At 38.4% G+C, this 26,344-nt stretch overlaps 1 protein-coding gene across 2 annotated transcripts in view; it reads right to left on the reverse strand.

Annotated features, from left to right (window-relative positions):
• The window catches only part of vps8 (VPS8 subunit of CORVET complex), a 97,051-nt gene that overhangs the window by 38,259 nt on the left and 32,448 nt on the right, over positions 1-26,344 (reverse strand). For both annotated transcript variants that reach the window (XM_053229764.1, XM_053229763.1), the window contains exons 24-37: positions 26,281-26,323; positions 26,114-26,186; positions 22,395-22,514; positions 21,204-21,275; positions 20,676-20,795; positions 19,938-19,994; positions 18,838-18,920; positions 15,874-15,958; positions 15,660-15,758; positions 14,061-14,150; positions 9,603-9,649; positions 4,922-5,066; positions 1,785-1,874; positions 38-226 (exon numbers count right to left, since the gene is read on the reverse strand). In XM_053229764.1, coding sequence (XP_053085739.1) covers positions 38-226; positions 1,785-1,874; positions 4,922-5,066; positions 9,603-9,649; positions 14,061-14,150; positions 15,660-15,758; positions 15,874-15,958; positions 18,838-18,920; positions 19,938-19,994; positions 20,676-20,795; positions 21,204-21,275; positions 22,395-22,514; positions 26,114-26,186; positions 26,281-26,323 — 1,313 coding nt within the window. The remainder of the gene's footprint in view (positions 1-37; positions 227-1,784; positions 1,875-4,921; positions 5,067-9,602; positions 9,650-14,060; positions 14,151-15,659; positions 15,759-15,873; positions 15,959-18,837; positions 18,921-19,937; positions 19,995-20,675; positions 20,796-21,203; positions 21,276-22,394; positions 22,515-26,113; positions 26,187-26,280; positions 26,324-26,344) is intronic.

Consider the following 26,344-nt stretch of genomic DNA (forward strand, 5'->3'; position numbering starts at 1 on the left):
TCTGCATGGACACACACACACACACACACACACACACCTCTCTCTGCTGCTGGTTAAGTCCATGTGAGCTCCGGTGACACAGTGCGATGATGTCACTAAGGGCTTCCTCCACCCTGGCCAGTGGGGTGTAATCTTCATCAGCTACCTCCTCCTCCTCTCCCTCAGGCCTCGGCGTGGCCTGCTCTGAACTCTCCTGGACAAGTGTGTTCAGCTTCTCCTTTAGTGTCTAACACACACACACACACACACACACACACACACACACACACAGACAAGCAGAGCAGCACATCTATTTATTTCACTGACCAGCCTGGATCAGTTTCAGAAATCGTCCCTGGCCCTTTTTTAAACTGACATCATTAAAGGAGAAGTTTAGGCAGTTTGCACTGCTAAAGTGGAGGATGTACTGTAAGCTAATGTTTAGGTCATATTCATAAATCTTCCTAATTATCACTGTTAACATCAGTCAGCTGAGCAACATGAACTAACAGAGACAGAATTTTTAAATCATTTTCATAAATATTCATAATTTGCACAGTTTACACAAGCCAGCTAGCTAACATCTAACCTGACAGAAATTGTAATAAGAAGAAAGTCAAATTCATAAATATTCATTTTCACTGATTGCACTGACTAGCAAGCTAACATGATCTAACATGATGGGATTCCTGAGACATTTGAAAGTCATATTCATAAATTATTATATTTTTCATTGCTAACACTAGCCAGCTATCGAACATAAGCTAACCTGACAGGATTTCTAGACATTTTAGGTTGTTACCGATAACTCTGGAGTACTCTTGACAAATTCTGAAGTGATTTTTAGGTCACATTCATAGTTCTTAGTTTTGTTCATAGTTTTCACTGCTAAAGCTAGCCAGCTAACTAATGTGCTAATCTGTCAGGATTTCTAAAAGTTTTTGTTAATCATACTAAAATTTGATTAAGTTCATGATATTCACTGCTAAAACCAGCTTGCTAACATGACAAGATTTCTGAGGAGAATTTTTAGAACATATTAAAAATGTTTATAGATTTTGCTGCTAACACTAGCCAGCTAACAAATGTGCTACGTTGACAGGATTGCCGAAAGGATTTTTAAATCATATTCATAAATGCTCATAATATTCACTGATAACTCTAGCTAGCTAACATGAGCTAACCTAACAAGAGCTGAGTTTTAGGTTATATTCAAAGATGTTCATAGTTTTTGTTGCTAACACTAGCCAGCTAAAATATGTGCCAAGGTGAGAGGATTTCTTAGAGGCTTTTAATTAATTATTAATAAATGTTCATAATATTCACTGATAACTCTAGCTAGCTAATATGCGCTAACCCGAAAAGATTTCTGAAGTGAATTTTTGGTCAAGTTCAAAAATATTCCTAGTTTTTGCTGCTAACTCTAGCTAGCTAACATGAGCTAACCTGACAAGATTACTGAGGTGAGTTTTATGTCTAAAAGGTTTATAATATAATAATAATACCAATTTGACAGGATATACGAGAAAAACGTCTTCAAAATACAATTACAAAAGTACTGTTAAGTTTTTAAGCTACTTTTAACTCGGCTATTTTTAAAGAGCATGTCTTTGAGATATATATAAAATTGCTTATATATAAAAACATCCACCAGTCTGCAGTCTGAAATACAAATCCTCTTTTACAATTTTATCCAAAGCTGAAAGCAAACTGCTAAACCCAACAGTCTGAGCTGTTTGAGCCAATATGGCCGTAGCCTTCTGTCGTGACTTGTGTCAGCTGTGAGATGAGAGTGAGTGAAAGACCTGTAGCAGCACTTGGAAGGCTCCCTGCACATCTCCTTTCTTCTCCAGCAGGTAGGCGGTGGCTTCATGTAGCTCATGCTGCTTGGTGATCTGCCATGAAGTGAATATGGCACAGAAACAGAAAGTCACGCCTTCTTCAGCCTTCCTAACACATCGTTTATACAAAACTGCTTCCATCCCAGAACTACAAAGTGTCTAATTTCAGTCAGACTGAGTTTTTTCTTAGTAATTTACCAACACATCTGTGATAAATGCTGATGTTCCTGACAATTGTATTGTGTCCATTCGCCCCTCCCTGATAAAAGACTTAACAGCTATGTGCTAGCTAGATAAATCACTAGCCTCTGTCACTTTAACTGAAGCTTAGTGCCAAGTAACAGTGCTATCATGACTTTAGAGCACTTGAATGATATGCAGGGGTGGACAAGTCAGTAGCCCAGGCACACTGGACAAGAAAATGACAAGTCTGGGCTGTGAGTAGTCACAAGTGTTTTTCAGAGATTTTTTACTATCTTCCTCAAAACACACGGTTTTATTTAGAACAATTAAATGTAGCCCATGTCACGGTGATGTGACCCACCTCAAAGCTGTAACTATAGCGCATCCTACTCGTGAATCCACCTGTCTGCTGCACCACACACATCGGCTTTTACTAGTCTGATTAAATGTGATCTTTTCACAATTAGAAACAGATGAAATCAACCAAAATAAAGATAACTACCCTGCTAGCACATGTAGTCACCTCTCAGTTAAGCATGCAGGGAAAAAAATAAAGACGTTAACCAGATTAGAGTATGTCAACTGTATGATGTGAAGAAAAAAAACTCCACAGGCTCTTAGCCAAATGTCAGCTAAAGAACTGCTGAATTTTTGTTGAGGGAGCAAACGTTATGTGCTACTTCAGACACATTTTTTTTTTTTAGAAAAAGATAATATCCATGGCTAAGTCATCACCTACATGGTAATTTATATGTTCGTTTGTGTTGGTATTGATGCACCGACAAGCTTGCCGTACTTCATTACTTTATGTTATACATCACTTTTGGTAATTATCCAATAAGAATAAAACGCTTAATATAAAAGCACGATGTAACATATGAACCACAACAACACAGTACTGCAGTTGCTTGTAAGACAGACAGTACCATACAAGATCATTAGTGAAGAAACCAGTCAGGAGCCTTTGCAGATTGAAAGATAGAGAGATAGAGAAATGTCAGACAGCCAAACGGTATAAAGTAGAGAAAGCAAGACAGAAAGGAAAAAGGTCAGACTGTTGGGAGGAAGACAGGATTTGAAGAGACAGCATACCTGTAGGGTAGATGAACATAGCATAGCTACTCTCTCCTGTGTGTGTGTGTGTGTGTATGTGTGTGTGTGTGTGTGTGTGTGTGTGTGTGCCTGATCAAATATTTAGCAGGTGCCAGTGGATGTAAAACCATATTGATTCTGCTGAAGTACTCTGGTGTACTCTCCACATCTCTCGTGCTCCCTTTCCACTCCACGTCTTCACTTTTGCTCTTTCTCTCTCTCTCTCTCTCTCTCTCTCTCAGCGGTTCAGCCATTGAACACAGCCCCATCACCAAACTCACTGTATTATTAAAGCTCTGCTGAGTGCTTACTGAGGGGAAACAGGCCTCTCGTGCCTTTTTCTGGAAGGACAGAGCAGACAGGCTGAGAAAGCCGGGATTAAATCCGCAATGGACGACTGCGTCGGGAGTTTAATGCAGATTGCAGTTTTGGTTCCAATTAAGTCAAAGTATTAATAAGGGACTGGTGTCACTCCTGACTGAGAGGTATCTCTGGTCCAACAAGGTGGACTTTAAAGCTATAGTCTGCCATTTTGGCAGAAATCAGCTAAATCTAGGTGCGTTGAAGCTCAAAATCTAAGTGTAGCTCTTTTCAATGTTCACTCCAAAAGCCACGTCTCCAAATCACATCCCAGTACTAGATTACCTGAATAGTAGTGTAAGGGGCGGAGCTTTTTAATGGACAGATAAACAGTCCTTGTTCGGATTGGTTGGATCTTGGCGGTTAACATTATTTGTGTATTATTCTGTTTACAGAATCTTCTGACCAACCAGAATTAAGAATATAACAGCGCTGTGTTATAAGTAAGGAATAAAACATAAAATGAGGCATGTTTTTATAGGAAAGTAATCCATGCAGGGATCGCAATTAACTTTTTTACCATGTATAGTTAAATTTAATGTTACAGGATGTTCGCAAAAGTTAGTTCCTGTTCTCACTAACATTATAGTAGCTATAAACATTCACTCCCTCACCAGCGTCTCTTAATTTAATAAACCGAAAGAAAAACACAGCTCATGTTAGCTGGAAAGCGAACTGGAAAAGCGCAACCTCCTCTGTCCTGAAGACGCAGATTCCTAAACTTCCTAACTGTTACAAAGTGCTGACACTGGAGACTCCTTCTATAAATATTAAATAAACATCTCCTAACAGAAAGCTTCCCCAGTACATTTTAATTTACCAATAACAACATTTGTTTTTATTATTTCCATTTATTATTAGGTTTAGATCAGGTGAAGTGGCTGCCAAACAAGTCCCTGTTAATGAGTTGTTACTATAGAAACAATGACGTATTATAACTACCTAGTAAATATAAACCTATCAAACAGTATATGACTGTCAGAGCCATGCTGTTATAGAAAATTAATCACCATCTTCTAATTTGAGAATTTAACAGCACTGTAGTATGAAGCATTTTAAAGTCTGGAGGAAAAGGAGAACGTTGCAGTTAAAGATTCTGTTCAAATTCCACTTAAAGATCTGCCGCCTACCTATACATTTGTAACTTAATCTACTTATGGAACAACAACAGAGCAGATATTTCACTGAAGCTGCCAGAATATGGAGAACTTCCTCAAATATCCTAGCAAAGGATTTAAAAAAAAAAAAAATTGCTGACCACATCTTTAACTACTCAAAAGTAGTGTAGTAAACTGATATTGTGTAATTAATAAAGCATTTTATGCAGTATGCTGAGGCTAGTGATTTTCTTATTATTATATACATATTATCATGTTTTACGATTGGTTAGCTCTGTCCTTGTTGAACCCCAGATGCTCGTCATTGACAAAAATGAGGTCGTATTAAAGAGAAGGACACATGCTTACTTCAACGGTCTCCTCCAGGCGGTAGCTCTGGGACGTCTCGAGGAAAGGGGTGACTTGGCGAGGACTGAAACGGCACATCAAGTCCACCAGGAGCTCGTGGAGCTCAGGCCCCAGATCCATAACAGCCTGAGGCTTCTGCCCATCGCTGCGTGTGTGTGTGTGTGTGTGTGTGTGTGTGTGTGTGAGAGAGAGAGAGAGAGAGAGAGAGAGAATCTTTAAATCATGAATATAATTTAATAAACATAAGGCTCACAGGCTCAATTTAATGAAATATAATTGTTATTACAAATATCCACAGGTGTACGGTATAATGAAATGCCTACTCCAGTGTTTTTTTAACCTAAACCCAATCTACTGCATCTGCAGAGGTGCCAACAATGCTAAACTTTGCTGAGAAAAACTAAAATTCTACCACAAAAACCTTAGCGTATGTTGTTGGACGGGAAAGGTTGATGCTAGCAGCATAAATGACAAAAAAATGCAGTTAGTAAACTGATATTTAACTTCAATCTGCAGAACGTCTGGATTTAGAAGCAACCTGCTGAGTGTATAAGCCAACCTTATACAAATGTTACAAAATTAACAGAAATGCATGTCCAGGTCACATCAGATGAATGTAATCACATGAATATTATGAACTATAACCTACATACTGAATGATATTAAATGGTGTCACATGAAAACAGAAAAGCAGATTCCACTTTTTTTTTATATTCAGTCAACTGATTTTCCCCACTCAGATCCAGCCAGACGCTTTTCTGCTAGCACATGGTCATGTGAAACCGTCAAGTTCCTCGGATCATCAGTATGTTAGGTCTGCCGAGTGTTAAGCCGCAGTCACACTGGATTTTTGCCATCATTTATTTTTTACGGCAAATCTAATTCAGAGAACTACAGGAAGTCCTGATCGCATGTGATTTTGGAAAGAATGTACAAGTATCATTAGCTATATAGTAAGCTTGTTGTTGTTGTTGTTGTTGTGCAACAAAAAGCAGCAAGGCAAGTCTGGTGTAACCGCTACTTAATAATAGGCAGCTATCAATTTTTTTTTTTTTTTTACTGACCAGAGAGAACACAGTCCCTTTGAGTAACACTAGGCCTGTAACAACTAGTCAGCAAAATGGATTTAAAAAATAAATAAATCAGTAAAAATACAGGGTGTTTGTATGTATGTATGTATGTACAGCTTGTATGTATGTAGGTAAACCATTTTTACGCTACGTTGTTCAAGGTTCTTAGCATACATTACACAATATATATCTTGTGTGGCAAGTCATCAAGTCTCCACACTGCTTTCAGTTCACATCGAAGTCAATCCCAAAATGAGTCGATTCACTGATTCCAGGCATTCAAAACGAGTCAACCCCAAAACGACAGAGTCAATTCCACACATGCCAAGCAAAATGAATCAACATTGGCTTTTTTCAGTTAGCGAGACCGATATCAGATTATTTCTGTCCTTATTTTCAATTTGTCTGGTCAGAATTGAACAAATCAAGGCTTGAAATGCAGATAAGACCTACAGCTGGCAAAATAGTGTGCAGAACCACAAAAAAATCACAGAATACCGTCACCTTGTGTTAGTTTGGCATCTCATTTGGTCAGCAGAAGCAGCTGATAATATTCTCATGCCATGCCAGGTGATCTGACAACGTCAGCAATGTTGGATTGCAGTTAGTGACTTGTTATTTAATTAAGCCTAGTTATGAGTCCTGTAGAGAAATTCCAATTTGTTAATTCACTCACAGCTTCCAAATGTTTTTTCCCTTTTTCTCCTGTAAACCCTCTTCAGGATCACACATGATGTCACGTGCTACGTCTCTGGTCATTGGTCGCAGTGAATAAGGAGAAATAGAAAGGCTCTGTTTTCTGCCCTGGATCCCCAATTGCAGCAGAATGGACTAAACTCAAAATCTCAATTTTACTCAAAGACACTCAGATCAATCCAGTTCCCATCACCGAGCAACTTTTATCCTGCTCACTGTTCTGAAACATAAATATTGAGACTCTGTGCACTGATTTGAATCTTTGAAACAGCTTGAGCAAAGGATTTTATTTGGATACGGCAATGTACCCAAGCACAGCAGATTGAAAGCTGGTTGCGTCTCCCATGAAACGATTGGGAAAACCACTGGGCATGAAGGTGTTGTTTGTGACTGGATGCACACATCATGCTCAGCCACTCAGCCTCGCTCCAGATGTTGTTGCACCACTTAAGACAGCTGGAGCCGAGTCTTGCTTTACAGTCCGTTTGCACGAAAGCGGTGGCTTCTTGTTTTTATGATGGACGTACTCTACAGGTTGCATATTTCAGTAATTAGACTCGATCTTAGAGCTGTGAAGCTTAACATTTTGATAGACAGAGCTTTTCTCTGATGTGCATTAAAACATGCTATAAAATGGCAAAAATCATCGTCCTATTTTACTCCCTCATAATTATGAGGATTTTTCAGCTCCATCTTGAGGTGCATTTAGCGGCGACTGATTGCTGTTTGATTCGAGAGCTTGAGCCGTGATGAAGGAAGGCCTCTTTACATAGAGAAACACTCTCTATGTGGTAAGCCTGCAAGTGTCGCAAAGAAAAAAGTCTAAGGCTCTCATTTATGCTCTTTGTTCTAAGAATATCAGGCAGTGGTTCAGCTTTCTGAGCTTAGAATACAGATCTTTGAACATACGTTTCACTGTTTTATGCGTCTTATATCTGGATGATGTCCAAAAATAAAATCCTATTATAATATGCTAATCAGCTCCTAAAACCTGACAACCGACTACCTGTGTTGTTCCTTTTGTTTGTTTTTTTTCGTAGTTATATGCAAGACCAAAAATCACATTTTTCATGATATTATACATATTTCTTGGAGTGGGAAATATATAGTTAGATAATATAGTTAGAATTCGATATTTCAGCTGAATTTATCTATAAATTATCTTTGACAGATGAATTCATGAAAGTATTAGTTACTAGTAATTATTTTTATTTATTTATTTGTTTATTTTTGATTAACCAGTTAGATTCTTTTTCAACTTCAGGGTTGATTCTTATCTTTTAATTCGTGAAATCAGTGAATCGACTCTTTTTAGGATTCATTTGGTTCAGTATGAACCACACAGGACAGACATGTGATCACTTGACACACAAGAGCGTATTGTGTATTAAATATTCTTAATGAACGATTCTAATTAAGCAATATCGCACAAACAAGAGTGCAGTTACACCGAATATCAGCACGGCTGTGATTCAGCGTAGGCACGAAGCCGCAGGTACGAAGCCGCAGGTAATCGCAACCATGTCAATATTCCAGCATGATTGCGAGTGCGATATTGTTTTTAAACAGTTTTATAGACAAGAACTTAACATCGAGTAAGTGACATTTCAACAATATGGCCAAACACTAAGTCGCTAACACTACTATAGTAACTGTTTTGAAGTAGGAAGTGGAATTCGTGGTGAGCACAGATGAGTGGAGTGATACACACAGTGAAACGTCCCAGTGCGGTTATAGTAAATATAAGCACTCTTGAAACGCATCAAATTAGCAGACTGGAACTAACTGTTGTATAAATCAAGTTATGTCATGATGCCAACAGCACAGTGTAATGCAAAGAGTTACCATACACTAACAGAGATTGTACACAAACAGACTCAACAGTGGCTTAGCAAACTGACTAAATAAGAGGCCACACGTTTATAGAGCTTGTTCTAAACTGCGTAGGACTTCTCACTGCCAATTTGTCCAGTGCTAATTTGTCATGTTCGGTATTCTAGAGTATGGACCTCCAGCCACCACGCGTCTGGGCAGTGAGTCATTTATTACCAGCAAGCAGCAGTTTTTTATCTCTTTCCCTTGGCAGTGAGAGGATTAGGCTAACCGCTGGGGAAAGGGAAAAGACTGTCGTTTAATACGAGGCAATAAAATAAAACTGCATCCAGAAACAAGTTTTCTGGACAGGTTTCTCTCACACAGATTAACGTGCTTTAATATGTCCAAATGCTCGCTCGCTGGCCAGTTCATACACATTAGCCTTGAATCGCAGCACAGAGACCATCGCAGGTAGCACAGTGTTAAAGCCAAGATTAACATTTCAGAGGAGGAATGAGCGGAGAAATACACACGTATATTCAAGGAAGGAGAATTACATGCAGAACGTTTGACTGCATAAGCTACACAAATGACCCCTGTTTGATGCTAACTTGCTGCTTTTGTAGAGTGATTTGTCCTGCGCAGTTTGTTTACAGGGGCAGACAATTGCGTTCTACAGAGCATTACTGCACACAATGGATGCGCAGGTACACGATAAATCACCAAACAATTTTCAGTGTTTATATATATATATATATATACACACATATATAAAACATGTATAACAAAACAAAATTGATACCAAAGATATATAAACACTGAAAATTTATTGTGTCTACTTCGCCACAGGACTCGTACAAAAATCTCTAAAAGATCAATTTTGATTTCATGGGACTTTCAAGTTGTAAAATGGAAATATTTTTTACAGAATAATTTTTTTCACTTCATTGTCAATGGTTTATATGTGAACTAATCCTAGGATTTATGGTCTATTTTCACAAAGATGGTGGTAAAATACATAGTTTTATTTAATTTTTTTTGTACATATTAAATCAAAGTAACATTAATTAGTATGAACTTCAGGATTTTTTTTTTTTTACCTTGGATTCAGCAAGTTCCTCAGGAACTGGAACACCAAATGATCATCCTAGAGACACAAAAACCCAAAATATTCAATCACATTCTGTACGCAATATTAATAAAAAGATCACTTTGAGAAACTTTCTGCAACTTTACAGTTTATACTTAATCATGTATCTCAACACAGCACAGCAATCTGATTGGTCAAAAGATGTTGATTAATGTTCTATAATCTGACATTAGTTCTGGCTTCAAGGCAAATTACAGATTTATATTAATATACTCGTTCTAATATGCTATCGTTTCTATAGTAACAACTAATTCACAGGGACTTGTAATATTCTGTGAAAGTGTGCCTCAAACTGCATTCAGGTTGTAAGCACAAACTTCACCAAAACTTTAAATTTTAAATTTGATTTCTTGCTAAACTATGTCATTCGCAGAACTTTATGATGACAGATTAGGGAACAGGTGAAAGCTAACACCAAGCAAACCAGGAAAAACAAGGACCGGGGGGGAAAGGCAAAGTTAACTGAATCTGAGGAGAAATTAAGAGCTTGAACAGGAACATGAAAAAGAAAAATACTGCTACTAATCAACAGAGAGTGTGACAGCATATAAATAAAGTATTTACTTTAGAAGTAAGGTGGAAGACAGAGTGAGTCAAAACGCAGCGTGCAGAGTGTGGGGAGTGATCAGAATTGAAATGACACAAAACCTGAGACAATCGGTTTGGATCGAGTTGATACGCAAATACAGTAGGAAGCTGAAATGTCACGGCAAATGTCAGACATGGCAGTGCAAAAGAAGGCATTTAAATGGCAGATCTCTCATGAGACAAAGACTTTTTCCTCTGTGAGGTGATGGACAGTAGAAAAAGCCACTATGAAAAGATACTTCAGTCCTCGCTAGGTGACCTAATCACCACACAAGAGCTCTGGAGGTCTGCACACATCTTGTAGGAGTGTGAATAGAATTTGTCGTTCTAGTTTTGAGAGTTTATTAGACTGCCTTGCTACATCGAGACTCAGCAAGGTGACAAGGGTATTAATTATTTAACCAAAGTTGTTACAGGTCTAACAATTTCTAAAAAGCACAACATGCAGAGGCTTCTCCTGAACCAAAATTATAATTTTTAATCTAATTTTTAATCTTTAATCTATAGCAGGGGTGGACAAATTACTAGCTCTTAGCCAAAATGTTGGACAACAACTTCTGCTGTTGTAGCTCATCTGCTGCAAGGTTCAACATGTCGTCTGAGATGCTTTTCTGCTCACCACGGTTGTAAAGAGTGCTTATTTGTGTTACCTGTCAGCTCAAACTAGTCTGGCCCTTCTCCTGTGATCTCTCTCATTCTGATATGATCATTAAGTGAAGCTCTTGACCTGTATCTCCATGATTTTATGCACTGCTCTTCTGCTCTTCTGATTGGCTGATTGCATAATTGCATGAATTTGGAAACTTTGGAACACTTTAGAGCAGGAACTAAACTCGTTGATGCTTGGAAAAGAAACACTCATATTGTGTTGATTTATAAAACCACCTCAAGGGTGAAAATGGTGCTTTATTAATAAAACGTATTCTTATTATAATGCCATTTATAGTTATGATGTTTATATTTTCCTCCAAACAATAAACCAGCGTCAGGAAGCATTCCTGCCAGCAACAGCGTTAATAACCTGGATGTATGTTAATCTCTGAGGCGAAAATGTGGTGTGTGGATGAATGTGCTGTTTATTTTTTCCTATTCTTCTCGTTCTGGTCATGGCGCGCACACACACACACACACACACACACACACACACACACACACACACATACACATGTGCGTGCTTGCACACATGCCACTCCACTATCAGACTTTTCAATTAACACCTCGCTTCCAGCGGCCAGACGATAAGGCAAACCTAATTACACCCAGTGCCTCAGATATGGACTAATCCATTTATTCTCTCTCTATCTATCTCTCCCTCCCTCTCTTTCACACACACATCCCCAGATATACATTATCTCTACAGGGGAGTTCTATTGTCCTATGTCCTGTATGACTGTAGGCAAGCAGAGCTACAGCTCCACTTGTATCAAACCCTAATCACAGCTTCTGGCTCTTAAGCATTTTGAGTGAATCTCGTTATTCTACAGAGAGAGTAATGAGGCACACACACTCACACACACACAGACACACTCACACTCACACACACACACAGACACAGACACACACAGACACACACAGACACACACACAGACACTTCAGCTGTTTCTTTCGTTTGCCCTCTTTAGACATGCTGCCACTATCTCAGACCACAACAATGGAAACACATGGTCTCTCGCTCTCTCTCGCTCTCTCGGTCTCTGTGTGTCTCTGTTTGTGTTTTTTCTGTCTCTCTCTGTCTTTCTCTCTCTCTTTTTCACTCTATGTCTTGCTCTGTCTCTCTCTTGCTCTTTTTGTAACTCTGACTCTTTTTGTGTTTCCCTCTCTCTGTCCATCTGATTCTCTCTGTGTCTCTCTCTCTGTCTCTATCTTTGTGTCTGTCTCTCTATGCCTCTCTCTGTCTCTCTCTCTCTCTCTCTCTGTGTGTCACTCTGTCTCTCTTTGTGTCTTCTTCTCTCTGTCTCTTTCTGTCTCTCTCTCTCTCTCTGCCTCTCTGAAATATCTCTGATCACCTGATGATGGTGATAATGATAATGATCCATTGTCTGATGCCAGGTCATTAATGTAATAGGTTCGGCTTGTCTCAGGACTCAAAATACAATATTTACAAATGTGTGTCAAATGTGTGTTGGGTAAGGAATAAAACGCTGGGTGTTTGCTGTTATAGGGACAAAAAAAATCAACTGAGTTTCTGTTACCACCATGAAGTTTATTCTTTTCCAATAACACCACATCCCGAAGCGTTTTATTCCTCAAAGACAGCAACTGTTTGCATAAATGCTTACTGGTTGATTACACAACAGAGTATTTGAACAAACTAGCTGATTAGCGAAACTGTTTACCAGCTTCGACTACACCATATAACAGAGACAGCTTGTAAGTGAACTAGGCTACTGAATATAAACACAATATAAAGTTGATTATCGAATATGAGTACACCAGTTTAATTTCCATTTTATGTCCAAGAAAATAGTAAAATATATATACATATATATAACCCTCCCCAATTTTATCTGGGCTTGGGACCGGCACTAGGAGTGCACTGTCTTGTGCGGGGTTGATTCCCTGGTCAGGAATCGAACCGGCGCCGCGGCAGTGAGAGCGAAGAAGGCCTAACCACTAGTCCTCCAGGGACCCATCGTAGAGAAAATATCTGATGTGTATCACAGCGATGTTGGTAAGAAGAACAAAATAACCTCAATAAGAAAAAAGGGGTTTACCTACTATTGCCATTTTGCAAAACAATGAACGTGATATATAGAAGTGTGTAATGAATCCAAATATCGGAAGGAATTCTGTGTCTGTGTGTTTGACGAAGACCTAAGCGTCCAAGGATTTGGTCCAAGAGTGAAAATGCCCGCACACACACACACACACACACACACACACACACACACACACGCTATTGATCTGTTTGTGTATTGGAGTGGAGACAGGCTATTTGGCGCTGACATCACACCTTTGGAGATGGCCGTTAATCCTCACCTCTGGGCTTTCACTGAACAGGACTGGCAGGATTAAGAGCAAGGGTGTGTGCAATCTTTTTGCACTACAACACATAAAGCCCACCATAATAACACTAAGCTGGCAAATACACATCACATCATCTCACTAATGACAGCAGGTGGCAAATAGGAAAAAAGCACATTGTAGAGACTTCCTAAGTAGAGCTGACACCAACTCCATATCCAGTATCGATATCACACCCATATCACAGCAGAAAATGGATCAGATATTGGAGGGGGAAAAAAAACATCAAATCTGATCTCATTCTATAACAAAGCCTGAAATATCATAGAACTGTGTGTAGCGCAATATAATGCTGTGAGAGGTGAGAGCAGAATGTCCAGATGGGTTTGAGCAGACAGGAAGGCTACTGTAACTCAAATAACCACTCTTTACAACCGTGGTGAGCAGAAAAGCATTTCAGAATGCACAACACGTCAAACCTTGAGGTGAACAGCAGAAGACTACATCATGTTCCTCTACTGTCAGCCAAGAACAGGAATCTGTGGCTCCAGTGCACCCAGGCTCACTGAAAGTGGACTGTTGAAGACTGATCACCTGCTCTGAATGGATATAAAATAAGCGTATCCACAGACAGCCTCTGGAAACTTCAGTACGACAAACTCAGTAAACATGGCACAGTCATTTAGATGACTAAACACAAGTTTCTTCTTCACTTCAGCCATGGAGCTATGGGGGAATATTGTGTACACTCCATTTTTGGCCACATGCTGCACTCCAACACGGTCCCTAACTTAGCTGGTGTTCGCACTCCATAGGATTTAATGATGACCTACGATAGGCTGTGATTGACACTCACCTGTAGTGCAGTGATAATAGGCTCTACCTCGCTGATGAAGTGTCCCGCCACCAGCTCGGCAGCTTTAGCAGGGTTAATGCTAACCAGCTCCTGCAAGACAGAGAACATCCAATCAGCATTTAAGAGAGTTGCTCCTCAACGAATCAGGGATGAGCTCAGGTCAGCGTCTCAAAAGGTGTTCACACTAGCAAGCAACAGGTCGCTTGTTTCATTGTAATTTGTCTCCTGTGAACGTGTAGCGACTGATACTGTTGTCGCTTGTGGGTGTGCACAGTCCAGCGTTTCTTCAGTTCCACTGAGAAATGGTAGCAGGCAAACTGTATAGCCAACAGTAAACATAAATTAAAATAATTTACATGTTACGTGCTAGGCTTCACAATAGCTACATTTTAGTAGATTAGCAAAGCAAGCTAACTATACTAGCTACGTACACTCACCACTTCCTTCCAAGCTTTACTTTTCTTCATGTCTCTATACGCCATTAATGAGAGCTCATGTATGACAGGACTGTAGGACTGGAATCTGGTCTCGAGACATTTCTGTATTGGATTTGTCTTAGACTTCTGGCAATTGTACTCAGACATGTCTCGCTAAATATGTTTACAAATACAAATAATGTTTGTGTTGTCTTTTATTTTCGCATGCACAAAGTTTGACAAGAAGTATTTCCTTCTTCTAGAAAACAGCCCAATCATCGGCACAATGCATGAATGAAGCCAACTGAAGTTAAGCTTCTGAAGTTTGAAAAGGGTTTGATGGTATTCAGTCTTGATCTTGACTCTATCTTGACTTGGCTTCGTCCCCCTTAATACTCGGTCTTGACTTAATCTCAACTATCATGGTTTTGGACTTAACAATGGTGGTCTTGAATACAGCCCTAGTATATGACAGGATAAGATGAAACCATTGTTAGAAGCTTTTCTTCCATTTTTGCACATCAGACTGTAAGTGAGCGGGAAACTAAAAAAATGTTGGACCACACGGGCTATGGCTTTTTCCAAGGAATCATTCAAGCGAATCATTTGAATTTGTTTTTTTATTGTTGTTAGACTTAATTTGCAATCTCAATTCAAATGGCACTTGACAAACTTGTCACTGCATCACGTAATACATAGAAAATGAACGGTGATCTGTCACTTTGTCACTTGGTAGTGTGAATCTAGTGTAATGCACTGCTTAGCTGGGCTAAATAAGTTTGTTAGCTTGAGGTTTCATTCCCATGGTCTCTTGGATGTTGTGTGTCTCATACACTACTGTATCAGAGTAAAGTAACCAAGAATAAATCAGATACTGAAAAGACCTCACATCTCACAATGTCCAAAGTCTTTATAGCCACAAATGAGGATAAGAATTACTTTTGTATAGACAGCAAGAAGCAGATTAGTATTATCATAATGCTATATTTAATTCTTACACACACCAATTAACCTGGAACTATATGAGTAAAATAATAATGATGAATGATGTAGGATTCAGGTAGAACTATGCTAATCAGTTAACTCTTACTTGATAGCCTTATAAGTCTCATAGATAAAGAAGCAAAATCCAGACACCAAATATTTCTTGGTGTAAATTCCTTTAAAGCAATCCTCCACTCACCTTAACGTGCTCTAAGGATTTGTTCCATGCGGTCTGCTTCTCCTCTGGGCTGTAACCAGGCATGGACAGGATGTTATGGATGTAGTTATAAACCTCCTCCTATCAGAACAACAGAAAGACATGGGCTTTAGAGAGAGTGGGCTAGATAAGGGAACATGGAATAAGAAACGAGTAAAAACTGAGGAAGGGAAAGTGAGGAGGGGTGAAGATTTACCTTTCTTAAGGGGTCCTTCAGGTAGCAGGCAATGATTTGATCATAAAGATGCTTCTGCTCATACAAAAACTCACAGATCTGATAGCTAGATTGAGACAGAGAACGAAGCATAGACAGGGACAAGTAAGAGAGTGAGAGAGACTAAACAAGAAGCAAACTGATGAGCAGGTGGGAATTAAAGCTAAACTTTCTTTGTCCTGAATGTCCCCGGAAAAAAAAAAAAAATCGATTCTACTCTCCGCTTAATTGCTGCCTAATTATACAGAACAGGTTTAAATGAAAAGCAAAGGTAATTGAAGGTAATTAGTCTGAAGCCCTTGAGGGAGAAAATGTGCCTCTGTTTCAACATGTAAAAGCCCAAAGCCAGACAAAATAACAGATAGTAAACACTGATTATCATCTAACTCTTAGACTGTCTTCATCACTACAATGAAGATTAATTATAAAAGGTCACCTCATACAATGCAGGGCATTTAACTCATACAGAAGCAGAACATAACAGTGCTCAATAAAAAATCTTAAGGCTTTAGCTCAGGGTCTGCTACTAAGAACATTTATTCACTATAATGAATCAAATTAGCAATAGCAACGATATAAAATCTGACTCCACATCTGAATGAATAAGGGCACCAATCCCTTAACTGGTATTTATACTGAACCAATATCACAGCAGAATAAGCTGGATCAGATATCAAATGGAGGAAAAAAAAACCCAAATCTGATCTGATTGTCCAGAGCGGTTGTAGATGACCGGAAGGCTCCTGTAACTCAAATAACCACTCTTTACAACTGTGGTGAGCAGAAAAGCATCTCAGAAAGCACAACACATCAAACTTTGAAGCTAGCCAACAGCATCTTTTCAAACTGCTGCTGCTCATGCTGTATCATAGCATAACACATTCACAACGCACTTGGAGGAAAGAGCTATCCGCCCTCTTCCGCATACATGAGCTAACACCCACCACTGGCTACTGGCACCGTGATCGCTTTTCTGTTGAACCATTCATGAGCCATTTTATTCAAACATCTGAAAATAATTAAAGCCTATGCAGGTGGACTTGCAGCAGTCATTGCAAACAGAAGTCCTGAAAAAATTCAAGTGGGCCTCCTAATAGTCTTTATTGAAAAGACCAATGGAAAGACATTATACTCTAAATTACTAAAATAGAGTACACTGTCCTGAATCATGGCTAGGCTGAAGATGAGGGAGTGAAGTAAAATGCCTTTTACATCTCTGGTGTGTAATTTTATATTTATAATAAATGAAATAACAGTGGTTCTTTTGGCAATAAATAAATATTTATAGTATTTAATATTATATAATATATAGCCCTCTCTGAAGAACCAAAAGTCCAGAGGGGTAGAGCTGCACTGCAAAAAATGTCATTTTAGTAAGTAAAAATATCGTGAATATAGTTAAATTTATCTAGTATTTCTTACTATAACATTACAATAAATCAAATATAAGATCCTTAAACCTACTTCTTAACATTATTACTCACTTCAAGTTTGTAGTTTTCTTATTCTACTGGCAGATAATTTTGCTTCTTTTTTAAAAATAAATGCTTAAAATGAGAAAATTATCTGCCAATAGAACAAGACTATTTCAAGCTTGAAATGAGTACAAATGGCTTGAAATAGGTTTAATAATCTTGTAATCTTTGGCTTATTGTAATCTTACAGTATGAAATACTAGATAAATTTGACTATATTCAAGGTATTTCCACTTGATAACATGTCATTTTTGCAGTGTGGACCGCATCCAATGTGTCCTATAGCCCTAAATCCTAACCTCCAAACCCGACCCTAACCCTAATCCACAAGACGTCCTACAACGGAACAACACACTTATCAACAACACATCCAGCCTGAAACACACTGGACTTTTTCAATTTCTGGTTCGACTCCACCCAGGTAAGAGGAGGCGGGTCAGGTCCGACTCCACCCCTCTCGACTTTAGGTTCTGCAGCGAGAGGTACTTAATAATTCAGATAGTGGCCCTCTGTTTGATATGACCCAGGTAACACACCTCTCACTATAATGTTTGTGGTCCGTGCATAAAGTAGGGCTCATCTAGTTAAAAGCTAAAGATTAAACTCGGCTACTTGGTGAATAAAAGGGTCAAAAACCGACTTGGCAATTAAGTTGCCATCAATCAATGTGTCCCTGAAACTGAATTGGCAGCACATTAAGTTAATAAATGTCTCATGCTCAATCTATCCATCACAATTAGGTTTTCAGTAAGAAATAACACACTTGGGGGCTGATATAGGAAAATGATCAAATTTGAGTAATGTGATGCAGCCTAACTCAAAACAGAGTTACTGTTACCACTGTGAGGCTGATTATTTGCCATAAACAGCATGTCCCAAAGTGTTTATCTGTCCTGTACCACAGCAAGTTGCCAATCCAGCCACACCAGCCTCTCTTTTTTCTCTCTCTCTATGCAGCTTGTCATGTTACTGAGACACCACATATAGCAAAGCTCTCTGTCTTGGAGACTTTCCAAAAGACTGTTACATAGCGCTGACGCTGGAGACTCCTTCCAAAAATGCCCAATAAACAGTTCTTTGCAGAAAACGTGTCAACAATTGCACACATTTTTAAATCTGTTCGTGTGGAGTGTCAAACCAGTGCTACTTTTGCTTTTTCCCTGGATTCCTACCCTAGTTTCTTGTGCCATTATTTATATTTGTGAAATACATTAACTGTTAAGAGTTATTTTTTTTCCTCTTTTTTTAATTTAACATTTACTAAAATTGTTATTGTCAGCAGAACAGGGATATAATCATTACATTTATTGTTCAACCCTAAAAGAAAAAAAAAAAGATTTTTTTTTGCTCTGATTTGATGGTAGAGCTATACATCTTCTCCATGATACTAAAGATCAGTTCATCAGGTTGTGAATTGTGTGTGAGTCTGTGCTGTATGACTTGTCAGCTCTTTTACTGAACAAACACTTACAATTCTGCCTTTTCTGCCAGGGCGAGGAGCCGCCCCTCGTCGAACTGGACCATGCCTCCCACCTGGAGTAACTCCAACAGCACCTGCAACGACAGACACCGCTGTGAGAAAGTCACCTGACCTAACCAGAGCCACTCAGGAGCCGGATCTACATGGACCTATTTATGTATTTATCAGCACATAACAGAAGGGCTTAAGGCTTGAGGAAAAAGGATTCAATTTGTGGCGGTGGGATTTGGTGCGCTTTGAAAACTGAGCTGCAGGTGATAAAGTGGAAATGCTGGTCCAGCTGAATACCATGACTGCCCCGGCATTTCTCCACCAACAGGTTGCTGGTGCTTATTTATGGTGCTTAGCACACGTCTAGCTATCTATCTACCCAAATTTCTACCAGACAAAACTATGCATTATAAAAAGAAAACAACACAACAGAGTATTCTCCTACAGGAAAATAATCAGTGTTGAGGTGGAGTAAGCGAAGTTACTTGATTATTTTCCATTAACAGCACAATGTGAAGTGTTTTATTCCTCTTATACCACAGTGATTTGCCAACACTTACAAATTTTGATTTATTAAAAACAACACATCATACTTTTCATCCATTTGTAGTTGCATTTAGTGTTGTGGAGCATACACTAATAAATGATGCCACCATTATAACTAAAGCAGTGCTAAGTTATTAAAAATAGACAGAAGTAGGCTCTCAATGGATCAATAGATACATGCTAATGCTAAAGCCGGCACACCTTGCGAATAAACAGGCTAGCTAAATGCTAACAATGCATGAACCTATCACCTTGTATATAATCATTAATCGCAGATAATTTTGCTAATTTTAAGCATTTAATGATCTGCCAATAGAATAAGACAATTTAAAGCTTGAAATTAGTTTTAAAAAGTCTTGAAATAGGGTTAATAATCCTGTATTTGTTTTATTGTAATCTTCTAATAGGAAATACTGGATCAATTTGACTATATTCAGGATATGTTCCCTTGCTAAAATGTTATTTTTTTGCAGTGATTAAACTATAGGCTTGGATTTTATATCACTTGTAAGTCTTTTTGCATCTACTCTAACGAGTCCAGTTAATGATTTTACCTGCTGCCTCTCCGTGTGTCTGGAATCATCATCTGGACTGCACAGAAACTCCAGAACCTGCATTCAACCAGATCGGAGTTAAAAAAAAACAAAAAACACTTCCTACACAAATTACGCTGTGTTTAACATGACCATATTGAGCTCCATACTGAGTCAGAGTAATTACAAGTTCCTCAAGGCCAAGAAATTAAAGCCATCAACAACAACAAAGTGAAAAAGATTTACAGCTGCTTTTCACTGGCGCCAGACGCAATTCCTCCCAGCTTAGTACGAGCCCATCATTTTCAACCACGAAATCACTTTCACACCTCTAATAAGATGGAGTTATTTTTACGGTGAGCTGCTAATTGCTTTGGAGTCTTCACCACATTAATGCCTGCTGCAGTTTCCGACAAACATGATGATGCATGCTGTAACATACATAATCCTACTATCCGGTGTCACTCAGAAGAGGATGGGCTTACGTGACGTATGTGTGTACAGGGAGGATTTAACACCGAAACTCTGCACAGACTTATTCGCTACACAGAAGCGCCATGAGAGTGCTCTTTGGGTATCCTCTTTGGGTAGGAGGGATGACATACTCTCTCTCCCCTGCCAATCATAGCAAGACTAGCCAATCACGGATAACTATGAGCTCATGTATGCAGAAGGGGGTGGAAGATCGCTTTCCTCCTAACAATCAATCATCCTCATATGGATATAGATTGAAGTGCATAAAAAAAATCATAAAGTCACCTGATCAAACAACTTCCTGTTGACAAAGAGGGTGTTGTCGGGTTTGGCTAGCTGCCGAGCGAGAAAGGTGAACAGGCAGCCCACCTGGGACGGGGTGAAGTCCGAGTTATCCACCATGACCTGCCCAAAACATACACACACACACACACACACACACACACACACACACACACACACACACACACACACACACTTTTCATTAAAAAGCTGTGGATAAAAATAACTCTCTACTATCTACTGATCAGAAGGGGAGGGAGAGCATGAGAGGAGCTGGAGATGAGAGAGAAGGCGGGATGTGGGTTGAGCTATAATAAGAGCGTTTGATGGAGGAGCTTTAAGCAGCCGCTGAGTTTGGACTGGACGAGCTCCTGCACTGATGAAGTGATTGCATTTAGCTGATTACCATCCTGATGATGACAGTGAAGACACACGAGAGAGAAGTGTGTGTGTGTGTGTGTGTATGTTAGTGCAAGATTGTGGTAAAGGCTGTGATAAAAGGCAGTAAAATAAAAAGAACCATGTCTGTACCTTGAGTAAAATGTCCACAATCCTTTGCTGGTACTCCAGAGCCTGTTTGTCATTCTTAAAATCCTCGAACGTCTGAAACAGACAAAACTATTAAAGCAAAATTTCTACCAACAACGGACTGTACACCATTTCCCACTTATCCCAAACACATCTGATGAAATTTGCTTCCTTCATTTTGTCTCAGAGATCAGTCATTTCTGTGGCATGGCCACTATGATAGCTACCAGTTATCTTGTGTTGTTATTTAACAAATTAATAATAATAATAATTATTAATAATAATAATAATATTAACAGTATAATTTTTGATATGATGAAGCTTTCTGCAAGCAGACATTTATTTAACAGTTTTTCAAAGGGGTCTCCAGTGTCAGCGCTTTGTAACAGTCAGAGGTAAGTTTTCTGTCATGGGGAAAGTCTTCATGATGGAGGAGGTTCTGCTTTACATTTCTGTCAGTACCATGACAAGCGAAATGTTTTTGTTTTATTATCATAAACAGAGAATAAGAGATAAGTCAGACTGAGGAAACATCTGATTACAGCTGCTGTAAAGTAAGTAATAACAGGAACAAACCTCCATAAATAAATGTAACTACAAATAGATAAAAAGTATTATTGTAATAAACTTTATTACAGGTGCTATTACAGGAAAAAAGAAATGTTTACTCTGGGCTTCATGTTGGAGCTGCATTGATTATTTTCCTGTAACAGCAAGTCTCATAATTTTTGATATGAAAAAATTCTTTTGTTTTACTATATAAAGATTAATTCAACATATTTATATGCTAAACTACTCAATTTGTAGTTAATGAATTAGTTACAGACATAGACATTTACAGACATACAAATCAAATGTGAACTACATTATCATCTAAATCATGTCTAACTTTAGGCCACGCCTCCTACCTTTTCGTCTCAAACTATGTGCTGAGAAAGAAAGTGATTTTATCTTCAAGATGGCTGCTGCTACTGTTTTTAAAGCTCAATTTGATCTCGAACTCGACACAGTTAGAAGTGTGTGTGGAGCTTTAGATATGCAGGTTGTTCGATGGTTAACTGGTAGCTATGTGTTAGCTACATGAGCCTGGTAGCTCCAGTGCAACTCCTTGGCTGATCGACTGCATTTGCAGTAAGAGAAGTAAGAGAATTGTGTACATTTGTGGCTTTAATGAAGTTACTGTTTGATACACACCAGCGCCAGAACGTTGAGAAACTCGCGGGTGTCGAAGTGAAGCAGGGTCCGGATGTACGGATACACCTCCTCCTCCTGGATGGCCTCTAGTGAGTGCAGGCGAATCAGGAACTCAAACACCTGCAACACGTTCAGTGAAGAGCAAGCACTTTATAGCTAAATCTGTTATTCTATTCACAGAGAGATGTGAAGCCACTTGGTTGCCATATTGCACCTTCCTCTCTGCCCCATAAAATTGTCTCAGCTATTTACGTAATTCTAGTGTAAAGAATCATGACTTTACCCATTAAGTAAAAAAAAAAAAAAAAAACTCTCTTGTCCATAACGCAGAGTGACTTATGACCTGAGGTGCTTTTGAACCATTTTACCAGAGCCTTGTGTGATATAACAGTTTAATAGTCTGTACATGATATTACATTGCCACGATATCCAGTGACGTTTACTCCAATTATATTATATTACCACACCTACCAAACTTTACGCATTTTACCTAGGTGCTCCATTTTAACACTAGAGTACGTCTGTACGCTTGCTATCACTCAAAAATATTGTGAAAGAGCAGTCTTTCTCTCCTCAATAAAATGACAGACGAGCCAATCGACTTGTGAATCTGGGATGATCCACACAGGTGGTTTGTACTCTCCGACATATACTAATGCCTCCTGGAAGCCCCGCCCCCATGCCCTCATCTCACATGCTCTCAACCGGCCGCGCTCGCTTTCTGTCAAGTTAAATGGAGAATGTTTTGAGTTCATTAATATTAAATAAAATCTATCTATCGGTTCAGGATGATTAAATCATTTATCTCGTTTTTATAAAACGGGAAAAAGAAAATCAATAATGTACAAGCTTAACCATGATTTATTACTTATCAGCCTTTATTATATATAGTACTGTGCAAAAGTCTTAGGCAAATTCAAAGAAATGCTGTAGAGTAAAGATGCTTCAAAAATAATGAAATTAAATGTTTCTACATTAAAAAAAATACTATAAAGAGCAGTAAACAGTAATAAAGGAAACAAAGTCAATATTTGCTGATCTCAGGTACAATTACTGCAGTTTTATAAGGAAATGAGCTGGAAGTGTTACTGAGCATCTTGCAGAACCAGACACAGTTCTTCTGCAGACTTTGACTGTCACACTTGCTTCTTATTTTTGCAGTAAAACCCAGCAGCCTTCATTATGTTTTATTTGTCTGAAAAGTGTCTCTTATGTAATATGCTGCTTTCTTTACTGCCATACAAACATTTTTCTGTAACATTTAATTTTGGGCTGGAAAACTAATGTTTGGAAATCTAAAATTTTTTGTACTGAATCAATAATGTAGAAGTCATAAAATAAAAATCTATAATAAAGTTTGTACAAAAAAAAAAATAGGGCGCCTAAGACTTTTGCACAGTACGCTGTGTGTATATGTATGTGTGTATGTGTGTGTACATATATATATGTATATATATATATATATATATATATATATATATATATATATATATATATGTATATATATATATATATATATATATATATATATATATATATATATATATGTATACACACACACACACACACTCATTGTCATTTAAGTAATCAAAGCTGGGAGAAACAATGTTGTTTGGACCTGTAATATGTACACTGACAATAAGCTAGTTAATAACCAGCACTAACAGCTTAACTATCTAGCAAACAGACATTAAGTCTTTCATATGGACAATGTAAAGGGAGAGTAACAGTAGAAATGAGGCAAAAGTTAGTGAAATCCTGAAACTAGAATCTAATTTCACTTCAGCTGCACTTAGCATCTGAACATGAACATCTACACAAACTGAACATCCATGGCTTCTGCTATATTGAGAAACATCAACATTAGCTAGCTAATATCTAGCTATTTCATCTTTCTGGACACTGTAAAGGCACAGTGACAGTGGAAATTACACAAAATATTGAGAATATTAACATTTTCCTCAGATGTGTTGTGTATAATATAAAAAAGGCTCTGTATGACTAGAATTTCACTTTAATTAAATTTTAATTTAATTAAAACTACATTTTTCTGTAACATTTAATTTTGTGCTGGAAAACTAATGTTTGGAAATCTAAAATGTTTTTGTACTGAATCAATAATGTAGAAGTCATAAAATAAAAATCTATAACAAAGTTTGTACTAAAAAAAAAAATAGAGTGCCTAAGACTTTTGCACAGTACTGTATATCCGTATAAGGATATTTGAGGATGTTCTTCAGGTGGAGTAGATGTGCTCGTGCAATTGCACAGAATTTTATGATATTAATTACATCACACGTAAGCAGAATTAATTGTGCACATGGACTATAAAACTGTTAGGAAATAATACATCCATAATTAGGATTATTCTATTCAGGTCTAATAAATGAGGCCCCTGGTCTAGCAGTTGTGTGTGTGTGTCTGTGTTCACAGCATTAGCCATTATCTGCTAATCAAAGAGACACAAAGGCTGCTAATGAGACACATCTCTGATGCAACTACTATAGATTATGAGGATAGTAGTGTGTGTGTGCATGCGTGTGTGTGTGTGTGTGTGTGTGTGTGTGGCAGATAGATCCAGGGTAAAACTAAGATCAAAGCTGACTCGGACTGTGTGTCTAGCTTTCAACATGAACCCCCATGTCTGACAAAATAATACATTAAATAGAACACACACACACACACTTCTGGTCTCTGGGACCCGCTGAATGTGCCAACATTCAGCACAGCAGGATTCCTGGGTCGCCTACAGGACACTAACAGCAAAATAGTAGCGAGAATGCTAAAATACACACACACACACACACACACACACACACACACACACACACACACACACACAGTTTTATCTGTCTTTATTATCCACATGGATCCTCTCCCTAGCAATCGATCGATCAAAACGACATCTACATCTACATCAGCTGATTGGTCATTAGGTGTTGATTAATTTTCCAGCTCTGACAGTAGATCTTAATGCGCTTGTTCTAAGATGTTATTGTTTCTCTAGTAACAGCTCTTTCACAGGGACTGGTATGCCAGATGCTTCACATAATCTAATAAAAGTCTAATAAACAGCAATTTAAAATGTCTTGTTATTTAACACATAAAACAGAGAATTGTTGATATGGTGAAGTTTTCTGTTACGAGATGTTTATGTAATATTTATAGAAGGAGTCTCCAGTGTCAGTGCTTCGGAACAGTCATGTAAGTTTTACCCCACAGGGTAGTTTGCACATTCCAGTTTCATAGTAACATGACAAGCAGCGTTTTCTTTTGTCTTGTTAAGTAACTGACTTGTTAACAACTGAGAAAATAAAAGAGAGGATGGAGAGGGAATGGTTTTATAACTGCTATAACATAAGAGATAACAGGAAATAATTCTAAACAAGCATAACGTTAAATGTAACTATAAAGGGTTAAAAAGCATGCCGTGTCAGTCATGAATAAATTTTAAATTGCAACTGTTGGCAAATCGCTGTGGTATAAGAGGAATAACACACTTCAGGACATGCTGTTATTAAAATAATCAACTATGGTGTGTTAACAGAATCACACCACCCCATCGTTGATTAATTTCCTATAACAGCATGCCCTCATGTTTTATTCCTTACTTGTATATTTTGGATGCTGTTCTGTCTGTTATCTTTCTGGCTCATTTTAACCAAGTGACCCAAAATAGCATACAAATGACCTTCACACAGGCACACACACACACACACCTGATTTTTAACTTGTGGCACAAGGTCTTCTGGTATGTCCCCTAAAGGATACGCTCGTCCTGCTAGACAACAACTGAAAGAGAGAGACAACCAGAATAAACATGACATGACATAACTGTGTGTGTGTGTGTGTGTGTGTGTGTGTGTGTGTGTGTGTGGCTGCTTACCTAATGTAGACGAGCAGCTTATTTCCCATGACCACCTGTTCATCTGTGAAGAGAAATGTGCATA

Source organism: Pangasianodon hypophthalmus, chromosome 26 (genome assembly GCF_027358585.1).
Source record: "Pangasianodon hypophthalmus isolate fPanHyp1 chromosome 26, fPanHyp1.pri, whole genome shotgun sequence".
NCBI lineage: Eukaryota > Metazoa > Chordata > Actinopteri > Siluriformes > Pangasiidae > Pangasianodon > Pangasianodon hypophthalmus.